The sequence below is a fragment of the Erpetoichthys calabaricus genome, chromosome 2 (assembly GCF_900747795.2).
Source record: "Erpetoichthys calabaricus chromosome 2, fErpCal1.3, whole genome shotgun sequence".
NCBI classification, from domain to species: Eukaryota; Metazoa; Chordata; class Cladistia; order Polypteriformes; family Polypteridae; genus Erpetoichthys; species Erpetoichthys calabaricus.
Window position 1 is genome coordinate 344,248,192 of NC_041395.2, and position 26,468 is coordinate 344,274,659.

General features: G+C 39.8%; 1 protein-coding gene across 2 annotated transcripts in view; it reads left to right on the forward strand.

The window, feature by feature from the left end:
- Positions 1-11,047: 11,047 nt before the first annotated feature.
- The window catches only part of chka (choline kinase alpha), a 108,592-nt gene continuing 93,171 nt past the window's right edge, over positions 11,048-26,468 (forward strand). Inside the window, exons 1-3 of one of the 2 annotated variants that reach the window (XM_051923499.1) lie at positions 11,048-11,177; positions 11,250-11,493; positions 12,147-12,255. In XM_051923499.1, coding sequence (XP_051779459.1) covers positions 11,258-11,493; positions 12,147-12,255 — 345 coding nt within the window. In that variant the 5' untranslated portion in view covers positions 11,048-11,177; positions 11,250-11,257. Of the gene's footprint in view, positions 11,494-12,146; positions 12,256-26,468 lie in introns of both variants that reach the window. The other variant, XM_028796076.2, reaches the window with a different exon arrangement.

The following is a 26,468-nucleotide window of genomic DNA, read 5'->3' on the forward strand; positions in this document are numbered from 1 at the left end:
ACTCCACGCAGAGAGGACCCGGGAAGTGAACCTCAGGTCTTCTAACTGCAAGGCAGCAGCGCTACCCTCTGCACCACCATGCCACCCACGGGTACAATGCCTGAACACATCCAAGCTGTAATGGCGTCCATTTTGCAGTCTCCTAGACGTTCAGCGCCCTTCCGCCTTTCGGCATTTCCATCACGTCTTTGATTTTGCACGAGGACCTTCATTTCCGTTGATACCAAAATGATGGCAGTGCAGGAACTCACTGAGAGAAACTGGGAGAGCTGTAGAGAGTTGAGCACCAACATTCTGTTCATCGAGATGCCATCGTCATGTGACATCAGCCACAAGGCCCATTTTCATTTGAGTGGTTGCATAAATAAGCAAAACTTTCACTATTGGGCTGAAACCCACCCTTGTGATCTTCATCAGAGACCCCCGCACAGTCAGCGTTTTACAGTTTGGTGTGCCGTTGCAGAATTTGGCGTAGTAGGCCCTTACTTATTTGAGGAAGGGAGGAGCAACGGCCACCGTCTCTTCAAAACGTCACATTGAAATGCTAGAGAACTGGAAGAAATGGATGTGGTGGACGCCTGGAGCGAGAGCTCACACGGCCTGCGCGGAGATCCATGTAAGTTTTGGGGGAGATGTTTCTGGGGAAGTTGATCTCCCCGTGTGGCCATGTCAGGTGGCCTTCACATTCACCTGATCTCGCTCCGTGTGATGGTCTACACAAACCGACCTCAAAAGCTTGAAGCACTCAAGGATGCTATTCACCAAGAAATTGCCACTATTCTCCCTTGAAATGGCCGAACGAGTCATGTGAGCGTTCAGAAATTGTCTCGAAGGGTGTATCGATAATGATGGCTGCCACACGAAAAAACCCGATCTAAATCCGTGAAGTAGTTCTCTTGTACAAAGCGGACAGACAGACAGATGTTGAAATTTATATGTTGTCACGCACGAGCGCTTGGGGAGCAGCTTAAGGACCCGTTTTGCATCGCGACAAGTCCTGCAGGGGGACAACGGCAGCGTACTAATCTCCCTCTCTTTGCTTCTTCAGGAAGGCCGAGACATCTCCGCCGTAAAGATCTCCCGGATGACTTTAAGAGACGCACACTTCTGGGTCCTGCTTCCTGATTGATGACATCATACTCCCATACTCCACCACGATTCTCCCAGCATTCCACAGTTTAATTTCTGGTCCTTCCCCATAAACTGTCTGTCCTCCCTCCCTTTGGTGTCTTTTGAGTTTCGTATAAACAATTGACGGAATTTTTGTTATAGTATACGGGGCTAAAACCCCAAACGTTTATGAGTGTTTTGTGCTCTTTATTACAATATATTTAAAGACTACGTAGTAGTGAAACAGGACAAACTTTAAAAATCAATACACAAAAAGCTAAGCGAAGGCAAGTTACACTCCAAAACACAGAGGTAGAGCGACTCCCCACTCATGACGTCAGGCTTCCTCCTCCCCTCGTCCCGCAGCCTCACTCTCGGATTAGCGCGAATAAATTGCTCCTGTAAGCGAACTCTGATACTTCGCCCGATGAGAGAAGTCGCAAAAGAAAACCGGAATGTTCAAGCAAATTCTAGAAAAACGCTCGATCTAAATCAGTGAAGTACTTAACCTGTTCGCTCACTAAGCTGAGGTAAGCTGAGGCGGGCCCCACCATTCTTCCCTCATCCCGCTGCGTCTCTCTTGGAGTCGCGCAAATAAATCACTCCTGTAAGCGAACTCTGATACTTCGTCCGATGAGAGAAGTCGCAAAAGAAAACCGGAATGTTCAAGCAAATTCTAGAAAAACGCTCGATCTAAATCAGTGAAGTACTTATCACGTTCGCTCGCTAAGCGGAGGTAAAGTACGTGCCCCGAGGTTGGTGCATGAGTGTGGTGGGCTCCGCCACTCTCCCCTCGTCCCGCTGCGTCTCTCTCGGATTCGCGCAAATAAATCAATGCAGCAAGTGAACTGCGATACTTAGCATGATGAGAGAAGTCGCACAATCAACTGGAATGTTCAAGCAAATTCTAGAAAGAATAATAATAATAATAATACATTTTATTTATATAGCGCCTTTCCCATGCTAAAGGCACTTACAGAATATAATAAAGAACGGCAGCGTATACAGTATATAGCATTGTACAAACCAGATAAATAAATAAAGAAGATTAAGACAGTGATTAAGATTAAGAAAAAAGATTCCGAATCCGTTAAGTAGTTCTCTCTCGTTCGTTAACTAAGCGGAGTTAAGGTTACGCCCCAAGGCAGACGCATGAGTGGGGAGGGCCCCACAGCCCGATGTGTCTCTCTCGGATTCGCGCTAATAAATCGAAACCGCAAGTGAACTGTGATACTTAGCGCGATAAGAGAAGTCTGACAAATCAACCGGAATGTTCCAGCAAATTCTAGAAAAACGCTCAATCTAAATCAGTGAAGTACTTAACCTGTTCGCTCACTAAGCCGAGGTAAGCTGAGGCGGGCCCCACCATTCTCCCCTCGTCCCGCTGCATCTCTCTCGGATTTGCGCAAATAAATCAATGCAGCAAGTGAACTGCGATACTTAGCGCGATGAGAGAAGTCGCAAAATCAACTGGAATGTTCAAGCAAATTCTGGAAAGAAAAAAGATTCTGAATCTGTTAAGTAGTTCTCTCTCGTTCGCTAACTAAGCAGAGTTAAGGTTACACCCCGAGGCAGACGTGTGAGTGAGGAGGGCCCCGCAGCCCGATGTGTCTCTCTCGGATTTGCGCTATTAAATCGAAACCGCAAGCGAACTGTGATACTTAGTGCGATGAGAGAAGTCGCAAAATCAACCGGAATGTTCAAGCAAATTCTAGAAAAAACCCAATCTAAATCAGTGAAGTAGTTCTCTCGTGAAAAGCGGAGAGACAGACCGACATTGGATTGTATATGTAGAGCAATGTAACGAGTTACTTCATGAGGTAGAAGCACATCATAAACAAGAATAGTAGCATCAAATATTTCAAGTATTAAAATGTGTCAAGTCGGGGAGCATGCACTACACGTCGAACAGTTGGCAATGCCAAGGCAGACACGCGGTCCAGTCCCACCCTCCGGAAATTACCTTTTATCTGCTGCAGCCAGGTGTTACGTAGGCAACCCCTTGGCCTGGTCCAGCTACTCAGGTCCACAACAATGAGGATCTTATGAGCTGGATCACCCTCGGGGAGACGCGCCACATGGCCGTAGTGCTGTAACTGACTCTCCCTCACAATGCAGGTCATGTGACTCTTTCGGGACTCCATGAGCAACACAAAGTCAAACCAACGGCCCCCCAAGGATTTTCCGGAGAGACACACATGAAGGAGTCCAGTCCTCATCTCAGGTCACTGGATAGCGTCCAAGTCTCACAACCATATAGTAAGAGGAGAAGCACCAGGACTTGGACCTTCATCCTTTTGCATAGATATCAGGAGCGCCACACACCCGTTTGTGGTGACCTCATGACCCCCCGTGCTCTCCCAATCCGTCTACTGACTTCACAGGAAGAGTCACCAGAGACATGAATGTCACTGACAAGTTAAGTAAACCTCTTAATGATGAGGTCGAGACACTCTCTCCGCAGACAGACACACTGATGATGGCTGTGCCCAAGAGGTCATTAAAGGCCTGGATCTTTGGTTTTTATCAGGACCCTCACAAGCCCAGACACTCAGACCCCTAACTCAGTCTCTCAAGACCCCCGATCAGAGCCTCCATTAACTCAGTGAAGATCACAGCATCGTCAGCAAAGTCAAGATCTGTGAATCTTTCTTCACCAACAGATGCCCCACAGCCGCTGGACCCCACAACCCTGCCCAACACCCAGTCCATGCCAGCATTGAACAGAGTAGGAGCAGAACAGACTGCTGACAGACCCCAGAATCAACTGGGATAAACTAAGAGGTTCTGCCTCCACTCTGCACAGCACTCACAGTACCAGTGTACAGGTCGGCCATGATATCCAGCAACCTCAGGGGGATCCCGCGAACCCTCAGGATGTCCCACAGGGCAGCTTGATCAACTGATTCGAATGCATTGCGAAAATCAACAAAGACTGCAAAGAAACTCTGCCGATATTCGCATTTGCGCTCCATGAGAACCCTCAGAGCCAGGATGCGGCCGATGGTAGACTTCTTAGGCGTAAAACCAGACTGTTCCGTTTGCTGGTAGGTGAGCAAGTAATCACGGATCCTATTGACGACGACCCTAGCAAGGTCCTTACCTGGCACCGAGAGCCATGTGATCCCCCTGTAGTTGCTGCAATCCAGGGGTCTCATGTATAAACGGTGCGTACGCACAGAAATGTTACGTACGAATGTTTCCACACTCAAATCGCGATGTATAAAACCTAAACTTGGCGTAAAGCCAGACACATTTCCACGGTACCTCATGCCCTGATGTACGCAATTTCTCTGCTCGGTTTTGCAGACTGGCGGCACCCAGCGTCAAAGCAATGCTACTGTTCCTGTGTGGTTACCTTTTCTTTCTTAGACCCACATTCCTGACGCGGCTTTATAAATACACTGAAACTAACTGCATATTGTTTATTAGTGTAATGCATCTGATTGTAATTAACCTGCAGCAATATAATGGGCCAGGGAATAGCCATAGTATTCCAAATACCATAACTGCTTTAGCATTGTTACTCTCACTGCATCTTCTTCTTCTTTCAGCTGCTCCTGTTAAGGGTTGCTACAGCAGATCACCTTTTTCCATATTACTCTCACTGCACCACTCGGAGTATTTATATCACTGTATCTCAGTGGGGAATCACAGCAGCAGCTGATCGGAAAGAGAATTATCGGTATACAGTTTCAAACACACACTACTTCAACCACGGCAAAAAGCGTCAAAGCCTTTCCTGTACGGACCTCGCGTTTCAGAAACAGTTTCATCCCAAGAACTATAAACGCACTCAATCAGTCCATCAAGTGCTCCTTGTAGAACTGTTTGTACTTATAAGTACAATTACCGGTACCTCACTGTAAACTTACACTACAGTTATAATATTGCACAACCTGCGCCACTTTATAAAGCGCGTATGATGACAATACAATTTTTAAGATGAAATGCAGCAAAATATGTTGCTTATAGTATACAGATAAAACTTTAACTTCATTTAAATAATCTGTATTATTAATAATTAAACATGTGAGGACACGGTGGCGCAGCGCTAGCTAGTTCTGGGATTGTTCCGGTCTTGCGCTGTATTATTGCTGGTGCTGACGCGACACTGGAAGGATAGACGGATAGAATAATTAAACATGTACTATGAAGATATTTCAATGTTCCTTAAAAGTTTTGAAGAATCGGCGTTCTAAGCTTACAAATGGCTTCACGTCTATTACAGAGCTGATTGTGTGGCGATTGGGTATTTGGAGAAAGAAAAGTAAGGACAGGAATTGGAGGTTAGTACATTTGAAAGAGACAGTACTGCTGTGATAAATTATTTCATCGAAGGTCGCACACGGCGCAGCAAGCCTCTTGCGTGAGATATGAACAATCACTGCGCCACCGTGTTCCCATGTTTAATAACATGCTTTAACTCCTATCATCATGAAAAAGATATCACGTATACATCTCAGTATTTTAATTATTCAGAGAGCTGTAATATCTCGAATGTCATGGATTATGTGTCCTGTCGGAGAAAGAGAAAGAACGGAAGCACGTAGTGATTCACACACATAGCGGACATAGAAGATCAAATACAGAACAAAGCATTTAACGTGCTACTTGAGAAACTAGTAAAATAAATGATTTTAAGATGAAGTTTATGATGTTCTACTTTAATGACAAAATAAACTACATGATTAAAGTGGAAATTTCGAGATTAAAGTTGACATTTCGTGCTTTTTCCCCACTGTGTGCCTATTTTTTTTGTCTGTACCCTAATAAGCTTTCATATGACACTCAGACGGTGGGCTAGGACTTGCCTTTTCACGGCGACTTTGATATTTTTTTTGATACTTTGCACTTTTTTATTTCGGGCACCGTGCGACTTTGTGAACTTGAGCTTTCAAGTTTCTCCGACACGCTATGTCACTCGATCAACTTTCTTTTGTTGATTATCCCACTGTTTAAACCAACAAATAGTACGTTTTTTGTTTGCCTCCACTTGGTATTCACTGAAATTCTTATATTTTCCCCTGTGCTTTTCCCATTGTCTTTTCTCAGAAGGCTATTTATATCGATTTGCAAATTCAAAGAGGCGTAATTCTGGGAGGAGTTGGGGTGGGACAGAAGGCGCGTGCACGTGCGTTACTTTTCACGCTGATTGGGATTTATGTAGTAGAAGAACGTGAAAGTTTGCGTGCACACAGATTCCTGCATCTGGATTTTTCTGTGCGTACGCACAATCCCGCTTTTGTGCTTACGCCATGTTATAATGTGAGTTCTACGCACGGCGTTATACATGAGGCCCCAGGTGATCACCCTTCCCTTTCCAGATAGGGACGACAAGTCCATTGCTTCCATTTGGGAGACTGGCATTAAAATGTGTGCTTCAATTTAAATGTTTTCAGTACACACATCTGAGATTGGGTGGCACGGTGGCGCAGTGGGTAGCGCTTCTGCCTCGCAGTAAGGAGACCCGGGTGTTCGCTTCCCGGGTCCTCCCTGCGTGGAGTTTGCATGTTCTCCCCGTGTCTGCGTGGGTTTCCTCCCACAGTCCAAAGACATGCAGGTTAGGTGGATCCTAAATTGCCCCGTGTGTGTGCTTGGTGTGTTGGTGTGAGTGTGTGCCCTGTGGTGGGCTGGCGCCCTGCCCGGGGTTTGTTTCCTGCCTTGCGCCCTGTGTTGGCTGGGATTGGCGACAGCAGACCCCCGTGACCCTGTAGTTAGGATATAGCAGGTTGGATAATGGATGGATGGATATCTGAGATTGTAATACCACTTGGTCATTTTTCACCCTCTGATAGGTCCACAGTGGAGTAGGCCCCCAGTAAAGGAAAAAAAAAAATCAAAAATAAACCCACAAACATAATCTCTGACTTTGAAATAGTCTAAAACGATAGCCCAGATGCTCATGTTTGAAATTTGTCATTTTTTATTCTATAGGGCTAGGACCACCGGTGTAGAATCAAATATCAAACTTATGATCATATGTGTGATCAGCCCCCTCGAAATCCCATTAAACAACCCTCCACAGGCCGATATTAACACCCCCCCCCCACCTTTTCAAAGTTTTCTGTCACTTTGACCCCTCGTATCCCATTAGAGGGGGTGAACCCCCCTGGGCTCGGTTGATGGGTACAGCACAAGTTCAAGGCCTTCTGATCGTTTCTGCTCAAGAGGCCGATTGGTTTGCTTTTTATCAGAAGGGTGTAATTTCCTGCACAAAAATAAGATTCACAGATGGCCTGAGAATTAGGGATTTTTTTTGGGGGGGGGGGGGGTCTAGAGCATCAAAAATATGGGTTGGAGGCAGTTAAAGGGCTCAGATGAGGGAAAGTCCATGCCAGACCAGCAGGTGGCAGAGTGTACTGATCCTTTCTCTCTTTCCATTGCAGGCTGACTACTGGAAATTCCACCTGGTCCCGATGATGTCATTTCCGATTCCCCCAGGGTCCAATGACATCACTTTCCAGTTCCGGCCCCCGATGACGTCACTTCTGGGTTCCACCCACCAACCAAACATGACGTCACTTCCTCTACTCTCCCTTGAAACTGCCGTCTTTGCATCATCAAGACAGTTCTGTTTTGGACTCGAACTTGTACACCACCGTACATACAATTCTACTATTTTGCTGCCAGGAATAATTATACGGGTGGCTACCCCAAATCTTCTTTTTTTTTTGGGCCCCTTTGTCTCCTCTTTGACAGGGGAAACCCAAAAAGCAAACCAGACATCAAGACAAGCTGGACGGCACATCATATGTGAGGGTTTTCTCATAAAGGTATTTAAGGAGGTGCCGGACTAAAAAATAGAAAACTGAAGTAATTTCAAAGAATTCATATAAAGGGGCCAAAGGGGCACTTCAGAGCGATGCCATAGGAGAAAAACAGCCATCAGCATCAGGGGGTGATTGACCTCGGTCCTGGAGGGACGCAGTGGCTGCAGGTTTTTGTTCCAACTCAGTTGCTTAATTAGAAAACAAATGGTTGCCAATAGCAAATCTGATTTAATTTCACGGCTTGTTGGGGTTTTAACTCTGCAATGTCAGGCCATTAATACATCGCAGGCTATTTCCATTTCTGTGGATCTCTAAAAGTACTTCTCAGATCTTCACTTTGTTCTCTTCATTTTCCTTCCTTTTTAATATTTTAATAAACCGGACAGATCACGAAGACTACACACAGCTCTAAATGGAGACAAGTTAGATGTTTGCCATTGACATTTCATTGCTAATAAGAAGCAAATAAAAAATAGGGAAAGCAGTGTTTGAAGACTAAAATAAACAGTTAAGGGTAAGGAATCTAAACATGTGAGACAACAAAAATGAAGCCAAAAAATGTCACTTGAGCAGTAAGAGCTTCGTCAGCAATAACTGACTTCTCATGAAGCAACCGGGCTGAAACAAAAACCTGCAGCCACTGCCGCCCTCCAGGACTGGCATGAAGTTCTAAGAAGAACCTTAAATGATTTACACCCACAGCAGACTTCGTAAAGAGCCATGAGCAGATGACAACAGGTTAGTACAATAGATGGAAAGATAGAAAATAATAATAATACCTTGTATTTATATAGCACCTTATCACAGACTCAAAGTGGCTAAAATAAGATAATCAAGATTATAAAAGCATACAGATGCTAAAAAAACACAGAATATTTTAAAACAAGTTAGAATACATAGCAGAACACATTTTTATTATTTTAAAATATGAACCGATGAGTAAAGACTGTTAGGTTTGAATTAAGGAATGATAATGTTGAGCAAAAACAAAAGATACTATATAAGCAGTATATAATAAATTAACACTAATGAGCTATAGATACATACCTAGACATAAAGACAGATGGATATGAAAGCAGGTTTGGGAGAAGGATGGATAGACGGATATGCAAGGCACTACATTGTATAGATAGATAGAATGAAAGGCAGTATAAAATAAGATATAGATAGATATGAAAGGCACTATATCAGATAGATAGATAGAAGTGAAAGGCACAATAAAATAAGATAGATAGATAGAATGAAAGGCAGTATAGATAGATAGATAGATAGATAGATAGATAGATAGATAGATAGATAGATAGATAGATAGATAGATAGATATGAAAGGTGCTATATAAGATAGATAGATAGATAGATAGATAGATAGATAGATAGATAGATAGATAGATAGATAGATAGATAGATAGATAGAATGAAAGGCAGTATAAAATAAGATATAGATAGATAGATAGATAGATAGATAGATAGATAGATAGATAGATAGATAGATAGATAGATAGGCACTATAAAATAAGATATAGATAGATAGATAGATAGATAGATAGATAGATAGATAGATAGATAGATAGATAGATAGATAGATAGATAGATAGATAGATAGAATGAAAGGCAGTATAAAATAAGATATAGATAGATAGATAGATAGAATGAAAGGCAGTATAGATAGATAGATAGATAGATAGATAGATAGATAGATAGATAGATAGATAGATAGATAGATAGATATGAAAGGCACTATATAAGATAGATAGATAGATAGATAGATAGATAGATAGATAGATAGATAGATAGATAGATAGATAGATAGAATGAAAGGCACTATAAAATAAGAGATAGATAGATAGATAGATAGATAGATAGATAGATAGATAGATAGATAGATAGATAGATAGATAGATAGATAGATAGATAGAAGTGAAAGGCACAATAAAATAAGATAGATATGAAAGGCACTATATGATAGATAGATAGATAGATAGATAGATAGATAGATAGATAGATAGATAGATAGATAGAATGAAAGGCAGTATAGATAGATAGATAGATAGATAGATAGATAGATAGATAGATGTGAAAGGCACAATAAAATAAGCTAGATATGAAAGGCACTATATGATAATAATAATAATAATAGATAGATAGATAGATATGAAAGGCACTGTAAAATAAAATAGATATGATAGATATCAGATCTCAACCTAATGAAGCATCTGTGTGATGTTTTTGAACAAGCCTGACCCATTTCACAACCTACGGGAGTTAGAGGGTCTGCTGTTAATGCTCGTGTGCAGATACCACATGACGCCCTCCTTCAGAGGTCTTGCAGAGTCCATATTGTAAATTTCCCCTTGAGATTAATAAAGTATCTATCTATCTATCTATCTATCTATCTATCTATCTATTGGTGGCACACGGAGGAGCTGCAGCAGGTTAGATGTGTAGTTCGAAGTTTTTGGCTCATCAGTGTATGTAATGAAGCATGAAGTCTCCATGGTGACAGGTGTGCCCTTTTGTCTGGTGTGTTTTTTTCATTTAGATAGATAGATAGATAGATAGATAGATAGATAGATAGATAGATAGATAGATAGATAGATGAAAGGCACTATATATTGCGTCTTCGGCGGCGTAAGACTGCGGACCCGTCCAAGATCTCATTCTGATTTTTTGCACCAAAGGCTTCCGAAAATTTGCGCTCTGAAGAAATGCACAGGTGGAAGCCCCTAAAGCACGCCGAGCGATTGTGAAAATGGAGTCTAAAAATGAGACTGACTAGTGCAGTCACCCTGCTCTGGGACACGTCGCGTTATGGCGACTTTGCATCTACCCAATGCGTGACTCACTTCAGTCATGCCAAGCACTTTGTTCAGCTGATAAAGCGTTTGGTGATATCGCCGTGGAATTTGGGCTAACTCAGTACACGCAGGCTGCCATGATTCACAGTTTCACCTCCTCCTCCTCCTCCTCCTGGTACGGAGCGCGCAACAATCCAGTAGCAGCTCGTCTGCCATTAAACCAAAAGAAAAAAAAAAAATCGTTTATTATGTCGTAGCTTCGAGCGAACCAATCATCATTAGCGGGGCGTGCCCTGTTACGTCACCATGTACACACCAATGAGTGCTCACCGGGCGCTATACAGTAAGCACAGCTTTCAAAAGACACAGATCGAGTGAGGGCAGGCGATTGAGAGGGTTATGTTCGCTGTCATTTGCTTCCTTTTGTGTTTTTAAACTTAAGCACGGATCTGCGTTCAATAGAGCAGCTTCCTCGTCTCTGTAATTTTAATCGATAGAGGTCTATATCTATTTAAAGCAATCGATTTACTATTTTTATTCCCACTACATTTCTATTTAAATTAACCTCCAGAAGACAAAATGAAAACCAAGTTCATGAACGGCGTCTCCACATCCCCCTCCTTGACTCTGGGCCTACTGGTAGACACGGGCGAGCTTCAAGTTCAGCCCGATCCGCAGCCTGAATGCAAAGACGTGATCCGAGCCGAGGAGCCCGACGAGCAGACTCGACGCAAGGCGTACCTCTGGTGCAAGGAATTCCTGCATGGCGCGTGGAAGAAGATCAACGTAGACGAATTTCACATCAGCATCATAAGGTGAGCGCAGATATCAGGAGACCGTACTGTACCCTATCGGGTTTCATAGAAGACAGGGAGGCGATCAGGAACGTCGATGGGTTAAAGTATTCATAAGAGAAGTCTTAAAGCGCGATTCTTTACAGAGGGCGGCATTTTTTTCTTTTTTGTGAGAAAATGTAAAAATGAACACATTTCTGTTTTATTATGCTGGATATAAGAAGTATAAATGTAAGGCAGATACGAGTCACGCAGTGAATGCGCCACTGACTGAAAAGAGGGGGTGTGGCGCCTGGAATATACGGTCAGTGACCCGCACGAGGATTTGCTCGTTGTGTGCCCTTTGGAGGAAGTCCTTTCGCTAAAACACGGAAACCGTTATATACAGGGAAATTTTAGAAGTGGGGAAAAAGAGAAATATATGTATGCAAAAGTCTCACGCGCGATGTGCCCCCCAAGTTGGAGGTAGTGCTTCGGCAGTCGGTCCGGGTAGAGCGGAGACTTAAAGCGAACGAACGAGATGAAAGGGGCGGGCACGCGCACCCACCAGTCCGAAGAGAGGCGAAAGCAGGCGTTCGCGCGCGGGGACAAGGGGTTGCCCGTATCTTTGTACTGTCACCATACTGACTGTCACGCAAACCCAAAATAAATGTGCTCTTGTATTCTTCTTGTAGAGGAGGGCTAAGCAACATGTTGTTCCTCTGCTCCCTGCCAGACACTGTGGACAGCGCCGGGGACGAGCCCAGGAATGTGCTGCTCCGTCTGTATGGGGCCATCCTGCAGGTCAGTCTGGGCGGGGCATGGGGCGGCGGGGTTATTAAAACTAGGAATGGGAGATCATTTGTGGGGCCCTAGCTGTAACAAGTGCATTATACTGGATGTGTTTCTGTTTGTAACAGTAAGCTTTTCATGGCTCAAATCAGTTACGTGCATTGTAATGAAACGGCATTCCCACCCAAGGAAACAGAACTTGGAACAAGTCGGACTTTAAGTATCTGGGAGACGCCTAATCAACACCGAAATTAGCAGATCAAGCTAAATTCCTAAAATATTACATTTGTACCCTCTCTTTGTCTTGAGTGTCATTATGAAATCTGACTTCTAAGAGGACAGGGCGGCTAATGAGATAAGGAACTAAAACACGAAAGTCAGTTTTTAGTTTTATTCAAAACATCTCAAAGTAAATGTTTATTCTACACCGGTTTGTGTGTTTTCAAATTGTGTCATCTGTTGAGCTGACCGACGTGTAACTGCCACATTTATTTTCTCAGCAAATACTTTTAACTTTATTATTATTACCTCGTCATTGCCGGACGCCTTTATCCAAGGCAGCTTACAACATCTGAACTGCAAATGGTTCCATTTCTTCTGTTGTCCCAATCTTATCTATCATATAGTGCCTTTCACATCCATTGATTACATAGTGCCTTATCTATCTATCTATCTATCTATCTATCTATCTATCTATCTATCTATCTATCTATCTATCTATCTATCTATCTATTATATAGTGCCTTTCTTATCTATCTATTTATCTATCTATCTATCTATTATATAGTGCCTTTCTTATCTATCTATTTATCTATCTATCTATCTATTATATAGTGCCTTTCTTATCTATCTATTTATCTATCTATCTATCTATTATATAGTGCCTTTCTTATCTATCTATCTATCTATCTATCTATCTATCTATTATTATATAGTGCCTTTCTTATCTATCTCTATCTATCTATTATATAGTGCCTTTCTTATCTATCTATCTATCTATCTATCTATCTATCTATCTATCTATCTATCTATTATATAGTGCCTTTCTTATCTATCTCTATCTATCTATTATATAGTGCCTTTCTTATCTATCTATCTATCTATCTATCTATCTATCTATCTATCTATCTATCTATCTATCTATCTATCTATCTATTATTATATAGTGCCTTTCTTATCTATCTCTATCTATCTATTATATAGTGCCTTTCTTATCTATCTCTATCTATCTATTATATAGTGCCTTTCTTATCTATCTCTATCTATTATATAGTGCCTTTCTTATCTATCTATCTATCTATCTATCTATTATATAGTGCCTTTCTTATCTATCTATCTCTATCTATTATAATTATTATTATTATTTGGCTGATGTGTATTATCCAAGGTGACTTACAGCATTTGAGATACAAGTGGTTCCATTCATTTGTTTTTCTGTCTGGAGCACAGGCAAGTGAAGTGATTTCCTCAGGGTCACACTTTGTCAGTAGCAGTAGATTTGAACCCACAACCTCAGGGTGTGCAGTTGAAATCCATATCCACTACACCACACTGTCTCCCAGAAAGACATCTCACAACATCTGGGTTTCATTTCTGTCGTTCTGTCCCCATCAGAGCACTGGCAGGTGAAGTCCCTTGCTCGTGGACACACAATGTCCGTGTGGGATTTGAACTCGCAGCCTTGGGGTTTGTTGTCTGACACCTTCACCACTATGCCGCACAGCTTGCCAGAATGGTGATGTACAACATTTGAGATAGAATTGGTTCCATTTCTTTAGTTTTTCCACTTGGAGCACAGCCCGGTGAAGTGACTTCCTCACAGTCACCCAGTGTCACTAATGGGATTTGAACCCACAATCTCATTGTTTGAAGTCAGAAACCTTAACCACTACAGTACACCACACTACCTGTTTGAATAAGAGCAGAATTATCTGAGAATTTCCACAAGTGACCTGCCTTGCTGTTATTTTTTTTTTTTGTCTGAGGTGCACAAGGTGGAGAGATGAGGAGACGCCATTGCTTGATGGGCTGATAGGTCAGGTTTTTAAGACAGCGTTAAGACCAGCTGTGATGTGTGGAGCCGAGACGTGAACAGTCAATGGAGAGTATGAGAAGTTAGAGGAGAAGTGAGAGCATTGAGATGCATGTGTGGAGTTCCAGAAAAGGACAGAATAAGAAATGAGACAATTGGAGGGAAAGTGGGGAAAAACATAAAGTACAAGGAAAGTGGGTTGAAGTGGTATGGACATGTGATGAGGAGAGACGATGAAGATGTGGGCAAAAAAGTGATGGGGATATGGAAGAGGAAGCAAGAGATGATAATAAATAAATAATTCTTTCCATTTATATAGTGCTTTTCTCACTACTCAAAGCGCTTAGCAATTGCAGGTTAAGGGTCTTGCTCAAGGGCCCAACAGAGCAGAGTCCCTTTTGGCATCTTACAGGATTTGAACCGGCAACCTTCCGATTGCCAGTGCAGATCTCTAGCCTCAGAGCCACCACGCCACCAAAGCAGAGGTGGATGGAGAAAGTAAAAGAAGATCTGAAGGAATAAGGCGTCTGACAGGCAAGGGTGGTGCAGGACTGAGAGCTATGGGGAAGGCTGTTCAGGCACATTGACCCTTCATAGAAGTGGGAAGAAGAAGAAGAGGAAGAAGACGAGACTGAGCCTGTAACCGTACAGCTTAATAAAGTTCAATGGCACACGTTACCATAATGTGGCAAATTGTCATGCTGCATGGAGGACAAATTCACATCTATAGATAGATAGATAGATATGTGCAAGGCATTATATAATAGATAGATAGATAGATAGATATGAAAGGCACTATATAAGAAAGAATAGATAGATATGAAATGCACTAGATATGTGAAAGGCACTATATAATAGATAGATATGAAAGGCACTATATAAGAAAGAACAGATAGATATGAAATGCACTAGATATGTGAAAGGCACTATATAATAGATAGATAGATATGAAATGCACTATATAAGATAAATAGATATACACTCATACCTAGACCTCTAGTGCTCTCTCATCTCAGGATATTTACAACAAACATCTGGTTTTTAGAATCTGTTAGTAACTACAGTCCCTCAACAGGCTGCTTGCTTGGGATCTGGACTTTGACAGGCTGCTATCTATACTGAAGTACAAATTATTTGCTGAATGTCGATATGATACCTTTTTAGTAGTTGAAGGGGGGCTTGATTCATCTGTGTGCAACTTTAATCTTGTATCTATTTTTGATGCTGATTTAGATAGATAGATGCGAAAGGCACTATATAATAGATATAGATAGATAGATACTTTATTAATCCCCCAGGGGAAATTCACATGCTCCGGCAGCAGCATACTGATAGAAACAAAATTAATTAAAGAGTGATAAAAATTTAGTGCAAGTTAAAAAATGCAAGGTGGAGAGTGCGAGGCAGGTATAACAGTCAATAACATTCAATAACAGTCAATTATATATTGATAAATATTGCGTTTTATATTGTAAAATTGTTTCAACAATTGGTGTCAGTAGTGGGATGTTGACTGGAAAACCCACATTCCCTGGGGGTCCCAACTGCCTGTTTTCCTGTGGTTTGTGTCTGAAATGAATCTAGCATACCTCCATCACTCTACTCATTACCTAATGTTACTTGATGTTTTGTAAGTCGCTTTGGACAAAAGTGTCTGCCAGGCAAGTAAAAAAAATGTAAATGTACTCTGAATTTTGTGTTTTAGTTCCTTACATCAGCTGTTTTATTGGTCAACTTGTTGCTGCAAGTAGCTGCAATAAAGAGGGGATTTGTACTTTGTTAAAATTTTGTTATAATAAAGTAAGAAAAATATAAGATGGGTGGAGAGGTGGGAAAGCAGTCTCTGGTACCACAGAGCCCCAGGATGGTGCCATTTTACATGGGAGAGACCTTAACTGAGGCCACTGACAGGAACACACATACACCATAGTAAAGAAAAATATGCAGAATTCAGTATTATTGAGTTATGTAAAAATCTGTAAATGAAATGTAAATATAAAATTATTGGTGATGAGAGACCCTGAATTGCACGTGTCTTCTGAACGGAGCCCAGTGGGTGAGGGGATTTTACCAATTGGCAGTTCCAAATAGGCCACGTGTGAATGGGTGTCCTGTCCAGATAGACAGAGAGATGGATAGATAGATGGACATGAAAGACCCTATAAAATAAGTGATAGATAGATGGATAGATGTGAAAGGCACTATAAGATAGATAGATGGATAGATAGATGTGAAAGGCACTATAAGATAGATAGATGGATAGATAGATGTGAAAGGCACTATATGATAGATAGATGGATAGATTTGAAAGGCACTATATGATAGATAGATGGATAGATATTAATTGTAGCATAGTTGGCAGGATAAGACAGACGTAGATAGAGTGGAAGGCCCTATATAGATAGGTTAATAGATAAATGTGAAAGGCACTATATAATTAATGGATAGATGTGAAAGGCACTATATAAATAATAGATATTAATTTTAGCGTAGCTGGCAGATTTAGATAGATTGAGTGAAAGGCAATATACAATAGATAGACAGATAGATATTAATTTTAGCATAGTTGGCAGGATAAGATAGAGTGAAAGGCACTATATAGATAGATAGATTTGAAAGGCACTATATAATAAATAAATAGATTAATAGATAGATGTGAAAGGCACTATGTAATAGACAGACTGTACACTCTGAGGTTGGGATCTGGTGTCCTGTCCAGGGTTGGGTCCGGTGCCGTTGGATTGGCTCCAGTTCCCTTATGACCCTTAGCTGGATTAAAGAGATTTGAGTGTTTTATGCTATAATAATATCATAACATTAGACTCTCAACCCCTCTTATATGGCAAGGTGAATGAACATTTAGAGATTTCTCAAAAAGCATTTTAAAACCTCATCTTCCTCTCGTTTATATCCTGCATCGACACAGGGTGCACTTTACGGCATATCGTTCTCCATGGCACCTTCTGGTGTGGCATCGTCTTGTTTCATGTCCTCATTCAATTGAACCAGCCATCTCTTCTTCGGTCTTCGGTCCGCATGGTCTTTTGCCACCAGGGTTGAAGTGAAAGGCTTTCTTGGCCACCGCCTGGTTGTCACTCTGCATCACGGGACCGTACCACCGCATATCTGTGCGATTGATGCCACTGCCATCACTCTTTGTACGTCTTCGTTCATTCCACGATCCATCAGGCCCAGGCTCAGGCTCCAGTGTAGCGTCTGCATTTCCATGACATGCACTGCTTGCTCCTGCTCGGCTGGTCTTGGTTGGCTTGGTCTTAAAATGAATTACAGATATCTGGACATGCATCTCAATCAGGATAATCACTAATGCGCTTTAAGATATCTTGAAACAAGTTTCTGTGCATTTTGAGATGCCTTTAAGTAAGTCTGTAGGCAGTTTGAAATAGCGGCAATACAGTTGAAGGGGTCTCAGAATGGTCTTTTGTGAAAAGGCCTGTGTTTTCAATGGAAGGGAATTTCAGATATCTGGAAATGAGCAGGGTGCTATTTTGAGACATCTTGAAAATGCGTTTCAGATATGCGCTGAGATATCTGAAGATGTATTTGAGATATCTTAACACTTTGGAGGCAGGAGTTGAGTTGCGTCCGCATAAGCGGGTGAAGGCGAATGTCAACTAATGTCGAAATCCGGAGTAGAGGGTGGTAATCGGTTGTACCCATCGAGCAAATGACGCCATTACCTTTATAATTTGACTCTGTTTGCTAGCGGGCAGTTAGTGACGTTGATTTGTTTGTGTGTAGAGTAGCGTGAAGTAAGCAACATCTAAAATGGGATCGTCAACTGGCGAGCGACCAAGGTGAACGCTGAAAGCGAAATACTCTGTCGACGACGTTTTACGTATTATTGCTGAATCAGGACTCTTATTTATCAGACTCCGATTGTGAGGCAAGTGATGTTGGATTCGAAAATGACAGTGAGGTACCTGCATCAGCTGATCGGTAGCTGACGTGGCTATGGCAACATTCGCCCTGGGAGGACTACACGGACCGAGAGATCTGTGGGAGGCAAGCTGGGTACCGGAACTCGCCAAACAACGTGGACGCTACGGATTACCAGCCACTCGACTTCATTCAAACTGTGTTTTTTCCCCAAAAGTGCCTTTGAGTTTATGAGCCTATGAGACAAACAGATATGCCCAACAATTTTTTGATTCCTCCAGATGAACTTTCACTGTATTCTCAAAGTGGAAGCCTACAGCTAAGGATGAAATGAAGGGTTATGTGGCATTGCAGACTGAGATGGGACTTGACTGGCGCTGAAATGGTGTCACACTGTGCATCATGGCGTATGTGAGGTTGCACTGACCAGTGACTACTACTGTACCAGCAGTCATACAGTATAGCGATTGAATGCTGCCAATTTCCGCAAGAAGGTGGTAGACGTCTTGCTGTCCAGAATACGCCGCAGTACCCACCGTGAAGCACGGAAGGCCATCACAAAGGCCACTTCCAGACAGGCTAACCAAGCGCTAATTTCCTGCCACTTTCGATGACAAGAGGTACAAACCAGATTGCGTCGTGTGCAGAAGCGGCCACACTAGTGTGGCGATGTGCGTCACTTTGAATGTTAGATTAATGCTGACGGAAGTGGAATAACGAGCACCTGGAGCACTTCTGGGTACTTTATAAAATGAGTCCGCAGGCGCTACTCTGGGTGTCAGTGTCGGGTGGGAGAAGACGAAGCTTGCCTGGAGGAGTGGAGGAAAAAAGAAGAAGAGAAAGAAGAAGAGTTTTGTGTTGTGCTTGTGGGAAACGAGGGAAGGCGTTTCCCACAAAGAAAGAGAAAAATAAAAAAACATGTGCCTTGAACTTGTGTCCCACGTCTGTCTGTGTCGGGTTTGGACGGAGGTGTGCCCCTTGGTGGTCCACACCAGGTATCTTAAAATGTACTTTGAAGTTATCTCTAAATGTTAATTAGCGTCTCGTATTACAGACTTTTTCTAAGATATCATGGCACGTATTTGAGATCTGTCAAAGTGCACGGCAGTTTATTTCAAGATATCTTGTATTGCATTTGAAATACTGTGAAATGCATTTGAGATATCTTAAAATGAACAGCGTATCAATTCACGTTATCTTGAAATCTTTTCGAGATTTCTCAAAATGCATTTCGGGTATCTTGAAATAGACCAAATTTTCAGATATCTGCAATTCATTTTAAGATATGTCAAAATCTTATTTTGGCTTGCCACAGTCTCTGCTGCATTCCAGAAGATATCTCAAATACATTTTACGATACCTTTGATAAAACAAACTTATTTCAGAATCTCTGAATGTCATTTTCAGATAACTCCTATATAATTTTAAGATATCACAAATACATTTCCACGTTACCATTCTAGCTTCTTGCACATTTTCAAATATCTGAAATCCATTTCAAGCGATCTCAAAATAACTGGTTTATTCAAGATATCTCAGATACATTCAGAGATTTCTCAAAATTGACAGGGAGACGCATTGAAAGAATAGGAAATTTTACAAGAAATTTCAAGATATCACATTTCTTTCCAAGATATCTCAAATATATTTGAAGATTTCTCAATATTGACAGGAAGACGCATTGAAAGAAGAGGAAATTTTACAAGACGTGATTTTGAGATCTCATTTCTTTACAAGATATCTCAAATGCGTTTTGAGATTTCTTAAAATAGACAGGAAGATGCATTGAAAGAATGGGAAATTTTACAAGATGAATTTCACATATCTTAAAATACATGCAGGGTCAATTCGAGATCTCTCAAAGTGCGCGGGAGCTTATTTCAAAATATGGTATCTTGAATTGGATTTGAGATATTATAAGAGGTATTTCAGATATCTTAACATGAACAGAGAATCTTTTCAAAATATCTTGAAATCTTGTTGAGATCTCTTAAAATGCATGTAGGATGTCTTGAAGTAGACATTTTTCAGATATGTGTAATTCATTTCAAGACCTGCCAACGTCATGTCCACATATAGTAAAATACATTTTGAGATATCTCTAGATGTTAATTCTGCTTGCTGAAATCTCGGCTCTATTCCAGAAGATATCTCAAATTAATTTAAAATGTCTTTGAAAAGACAGAAATGTATTTCGACATATCTGGGTATCATTTCCAGATATCTCCTATATAATTTAAGATATCTCACATACATTTAATAAATTTCAGATATCCATGCAGGGTTCAATTTGAGAAATCTGAAAATGTATTTGAGATATCTCAAAATGCATGGGAGCTTGTGTCAAGATTTCTTGAATTGCATTTGAGATACCATAGGAGACATTTCAGATATCTTAAAATTGACGACATATCATTTCAGAATATTTTGAAATCTTTTTGAGATCTCTTAAAATGCATTTAAGACATCATGAAAGAGACATTTTGCAGATATCTGTCATTCATTTCTTAAAATACATTTTTGAGAAATCTTTAAATGTTAATTCGGCTGGCCACAGTCTTACCTCCATTCCAAAAGATATCTCGGATACATTTTAAGATGTCTTGGAAAAAGACAGAAACTTATTCCAAATTATCTGAATATTTATATCATTCAAGACGTCTCAAATACGTTTTCAGATATCTCAAAAATAGAGAGCAAGTTGCAATGACACGATAGGGAAATTTTACAGGACGTGATTGTGAGATATCTCTAAGTGTGTTTGAGATCCCTTAAAATGCATGCAGGGTCTGTTTGAGTCTCTGAAAATGTATCTGAGATATCTTGAAACAGACAAGCAATTATTTTGAGATATGCATTTGAGAAAGTACAGAAATCATAAATTGAAAAGGGTCATATTTGAAGATATCCGAAATTCATTTTGTGATCTCTCTCTAAATGTTCATTCAGCTTGTCATACTCTTACACTGATTCCAGTTTGGCAAACAGGCTGGAACCAACATCAAGAAGAAAAGGCTGGAGCACTGGCATTATATAATGTTGCTCAGTCATATCATATTACGAGGGTAAATACGAGCAGAACTGGGCTTCACTCTGTCTATCGGTTCAGTACACGTCAACACTTGAGACCGCAGGGATCTCTGGGTCAGCAGGGATATTCTGTAAACCTATGCGACTGAGCTTTCTGCATTTCTTGAATAGCCATCTTAGATTAACGTTACATTTTTTAGCTCTTGTTGCTTATAGTTGATGACTTGTTTTATTTTCTCAAGGGTATATCATTATTGGTCCATTTTGTTTCATGTGTTCTTGATAACTGATAACTATGGTGGTGCCCAGTACTGTTTGTATTTACCCTCTTAATAGGGTTTAAGGCGCTATATAAATAAAATGTCTCCTTCTTCTTGTTCTTGTTGTTTTTATTCTTTGCCCTGTATAACTATGTATGTGACAAAATGAATAAAGAATTCTTGTTCTTCTTATTGTTCTTCTTATTTGTATTCTTATTGTTCTTCTTATTTGTATTCTTCTTGTTGTTCTTCTTGCTCTTTTTCTTATTGTTCTCCTTCTTCTTGTTCTTGTTGTTCTTCTTCTTATTGTTCTCCTTATTCGTATTTTTGTTCTTTTTCTTATTGTTCTCCTTATTCGTATTTTTGTTCTTCTTCTTATTGTTCTCCTTATTCGTATTCTTCTTGTTCTTCTTCTTATTGTTCTCCTTATTCGTATTCTTCTTGTTCTTCTTCTTATTGTTCTCCTTATTCGTATTCTTCTTGATCTTCTTCTTATTGTTCTCCTTATTCGTATTCTTCTTGATCTTCTTCTTATTGTTCTCCTTATTCGTATTCTTCTTGATCTTCTTCTTATTGTTCTCCTTATTCGTATTCTTCTTGTTCTTCTTCTTGATCTTCTTCTTATTGTTCTCCTTATTCGTATTCTTCTTGATCTTCTTCTTATTGTTCTCCTTATTCGTATTCTTCTTGATCTTCTTCTTATTGTTCTCCTTATTCGTATTCTTCTTGTTCTTCTTCTTGATCTTCTTCTTATTGTTCTCCTTATTCGTATTCTTCTTGTTCTTCTTCTTATTGTTCTCCTTATTCGTATTCTTCTTGATCTTCTTCTTATTCTTCTTGATCTTCTTCTTATTGTTCTCCTTATTCGTATTCTTCTTGATCTTCTTCTTATTGTTCTCCTTATTCGTATTCTTCTTGATCTTCTTCTTATTGTTCTCCTTATTCGTATTCTTCTTGTTCTTCTTCTTATTGTTCTCCTTATTCGTATTCTTCTTGATCTTCTTCTTATTCTTCTTGATCTTCTTCTTATTGTTCTCTTTATTCATATTCTTCTTGATCTTCTTATTGTTCTCCTTATTCGTATTCTTCTTGATCTTCTTCTTATTGTTCTCCTTATTCGTATTCTTCTTGATCTTCTTCTTATTGTTCTCCTTATTCGTATTCTTCTTGATCTTCTTCTTATTGTTCTCCTTATTCGTATTCTTCTTGATGATCTTCTTATTGTTCTCCTTATTCGTATTCTTCTTGATCTTCTTCTTATTGTTCTCCTTATTCATATTCTTCTTGTTCTTCTTCTTATTGTTCTCCTTATTCGTATTCTTCTTGATCTTCTTCTTATCCTTATTCGTATTCTTCTTGATCTTCTTCTTATTGTTCTCCTTATTCGTATTCTTCTTGTTCTTCTTCTTATTGTTCTCCTTATTCGTATTCTTCTTGTTCTTCTTCTTATTGTTCTCCTTATTCGTATTCTTCTTGATCTTCTTCTTATTGTTCTCCTTATTCGTATTCTTCTTGATCTTCTTCTTATTGTTCTCCTTATTCGTATTCTTCTTGATCTTCTTCTTATTGTTCTCCTTATTCGTATTCTTCTTGTTCTTCTTCTTGATCTTCTTCTTATTGTTCTCCTTATTCGTATTCTTCTTGATCTTCTTCTTATTGTTCTCCTTATTCGTATTCTTCTTGATCTTCTTCTTATTGTTCTCCTTATTCGTATTCTTCTTGTTCTTCTTCTTGATCTTCTTCTTATTGTTCTCCTTATTCGTATTCTTCTTGATCTTCTTCTTATTGTTCTCCTTATTCGTATTCTTCTTGATCTTCTTCTTATTGTTCTCCTTATTCGTATTCTTCTTGTTCTTCTTCTTATTGTTCTCCTTATTCGTATTCTTCTTGATCTTCTTCTTATTCTTCTTGATCTTCTTCTTATTGTTCTCTTTATTCATATTCTTCTTGATCTTCTTATTGTTCTCCTTATTCGTATTCTTCTTGATCTTCTTCTTATTGTTCTCCTTATTCGTATTCTTCTTGATCTTCTTCTTATTGTTCTCCTTATTCGTATTCTTCTTGATGATCTTCTTATTGTTCTCCTTATTCGTATTCTTCTTGATCTTCTTCTTATTGTTCTCCTTATTCATATTCTTCTTGTTCTTCTTCTTATTGTTCTCCTTATTCGTATTCTTCTTGATCTTCTTCTTATCCTTATTCGTATTCTTCTTGATCTTCTTCTTATTGTTCTCCTTATTCGTATTCTTCTTGTTCTTCTTCTTATTGTTCTCCTTATTCGTATTCTTCTTGTTCTTCTTCTTATTGTTCTCCTTATTCGTATTCTTCTTGATCTTCTTCTTATTGTTCTCCTTATTCGTATTCTTCTTGATCTTCTTCTTATTGTTCTCCTTATTCGTATTCTTCTTGATCTTCTTCTTATTGTTCTCCTTATTCGTATTCTTCTTGTTCTTCTTCTTGATCTTCTTCTTATTGTTCTCCTTATTCGTATTCTTCTTGATCTTCTTATTCGTATTCTTCTTGATCTTCTTCTTATTGTTCTCCTTATTCGTATTCTTCTTGTTCTTCTTCTTGATCTTCTTCTTATTGTTCTCCTTATTCGTATTCTTCTTGTTCTTCTTCTTATTGTTCTCCTTATTCGTATTCTTCTTGATCTTCTTCTTATTGTTCTCCTTATTCGTATTCTTCTTGTTCTTCTTCTTGATCTTCTTCTTATTGTTCTCCTTATTCGTATTCTTCTTGTTCTTCTTCTTATTGTTCTCCTTATTCGTATTCTTCTTGATCTTCTTCTTATTCTTCTTGATCTTCTTCTTATTGTTCTCCTTATTCGTATTCTTCTTGATCTTCTTCTTATTGTTCTCCTTATTCGTATTCTTCTTGATCTTCTTCTTATTGTTCTCCTTATTCGTATTCTTCTTGTTCTTCTTCTTATTGTTCTCCTTATTCGTATTCTTCTTGATCTTCTTCTTATTCTTCTTGATCTTCTTCTTATTGTTCTCTTTATTCATATTCTTCTTGATCTTCTTATTGTTCTCCTTATTCGTATTCTTCTTGATCTTCTTCTTATTGTTCTCCTTATTCGTATTCTTCTTGATCTTCTTCTTATTGTTCTCCTTATTCGTATTCTTCTTGATCTTCTTCTTATTGTTCTCCTTATTCGTATTCTTCTTGATGATCTTCTTATTGTTCTCCTTATTCGTATTCTTCTTGATGATCTTCTTATTGTTCTCCTTATTCGTATTCTTCTTGATCTTCTTCTTATTGTTCTCCTTATTCATATTCTTCTTGTTCTTCTTCTTATTGTTCTCCTTATTCGTATTCTTCTTGATCTTCTTCTTATCCTTATTCGTATTCTTCTTGATCTTCTTCTTATTGTTCTCCTTATTCGTATTCTTCTTGTTCTTCTTCTTATTGTTCTCCTTATTCGTATTCTTCTTGTTCTTCTTCTTATTGTTCTCCTTATTCGTATTCTTCTTGATCTTCTTCTTATTGTTCTCCTTATTCGTATTCTTCTTGATCTTCTTCTTATTGTTCTCCTGATTCGTATTCTTCTTGTTCTTCTTCTTATTGTTCTCCTTATTCGTATTCTTCTTGATCTTCTTCTTATTCTTCTTGATCTTCTTCTTATTGTTCTCCTTATTCGTATTCTTCTTGATCTTCTTATTGTTCTCCTTATTCGTATTCTTCTTGATCTTCTTCTTATTGTTCTCCTTATTCGTATTCTTCTTGATCTTCTTCTTATTGTTCTCCTTATTCGTATTCTTCTTGATCTTCTTCTTATTGTTCTCCTTATTCGTATTCTTCTTGATCTTCTTCTTATTGTTCTCCTTATTCGTATTCTTCTTGATCTTCTTATTGTTCTCCTTATTCATATTCTTCTTGATCTTCTTCTTATTGTTCTCCTTATTCGTATTCTTCTTGATCTTCTTATTCTTATTATTGCCTTATATGACTGGGTCACATTATATGACGCCTAACATCTATTCTTGAGTAAACTGTTAGTAGGTGTTATAGCATAAGAAGATGATTTAAAATTCCGAACCAACATCGGACATGGCACTAGTCCATCAGAGGGCCCATCGTTGTATTCTATATCAACTATAGTGCCTTGCAATAGGTGCTTCACAAGTAAACTCAGATCACAGTTCAATTTTAGTAACAATAGGCATTTCTAGAATATCCCAGATATTTCAGGTTTCCTTTGAGGGTAAATGAAACCCCCCAATCTGATAACCAGCACTTGTTGCCATGGAGATGTTAAATATTAATGTCCCGCTGGGCTATTTTGTTAACAATGTCTAAACCTTGAGTGGGGGTGACTGCCTTTTGTTCATGAAGTTATCTCGCAGTGTAAATAAATAAGACAAAGAGCCACCCGATTCCCAAACCCAGTGTCACCGGGGCCAGGTGTCTTCCTGCCTACTTTCTGGTGGTCCTCCTCCTCCTCCTCCTCCCCATGAAAGCTTTGGAAATAAGTCTCCTGTTTGCCGTGACCGTCTGTGTCATTTATGTTTTATTTTTTTCCTCTGAGATTTCTTTTCTTGCATGGAGCTGCTGCGGTTGGTCGAGCGAGGCCTGGGGATGGCTAAGGAGGTGATTTGGTCACCAGGTAAATCCTGAGCAGCTGCTGGGATGGCAGATGCTGCCAGGAGTCCTTTTATCCATTTGAGTGTGGCGCATGAAGAAATGTCAGGAGAAGGTCAAGAGAAGTGGCGACTGCTGTGGGCTGACAGTTTATTATTTCAGATGAGATGTTTTGGGGGAGGGTGGTGGTGGTGGTGGTGGGGGGGGGGGGGATGTGTTATGCCCTCAGCAGTGCCCTTCTAAACTTAGATGGGGCATCTTTATACTCAGACCTGCATGTGTGTGCTGTGGATTAAGCCACGGCAGGTTTGAATGTACCCCAGATAAGCACCTAAAGGGGGCAGAATGTGAATTCAGTGAAGTCCTAGTGAATGTCAATGTCGCCCAAATGTTTAACTAATCCTGTACATGGCATCAAA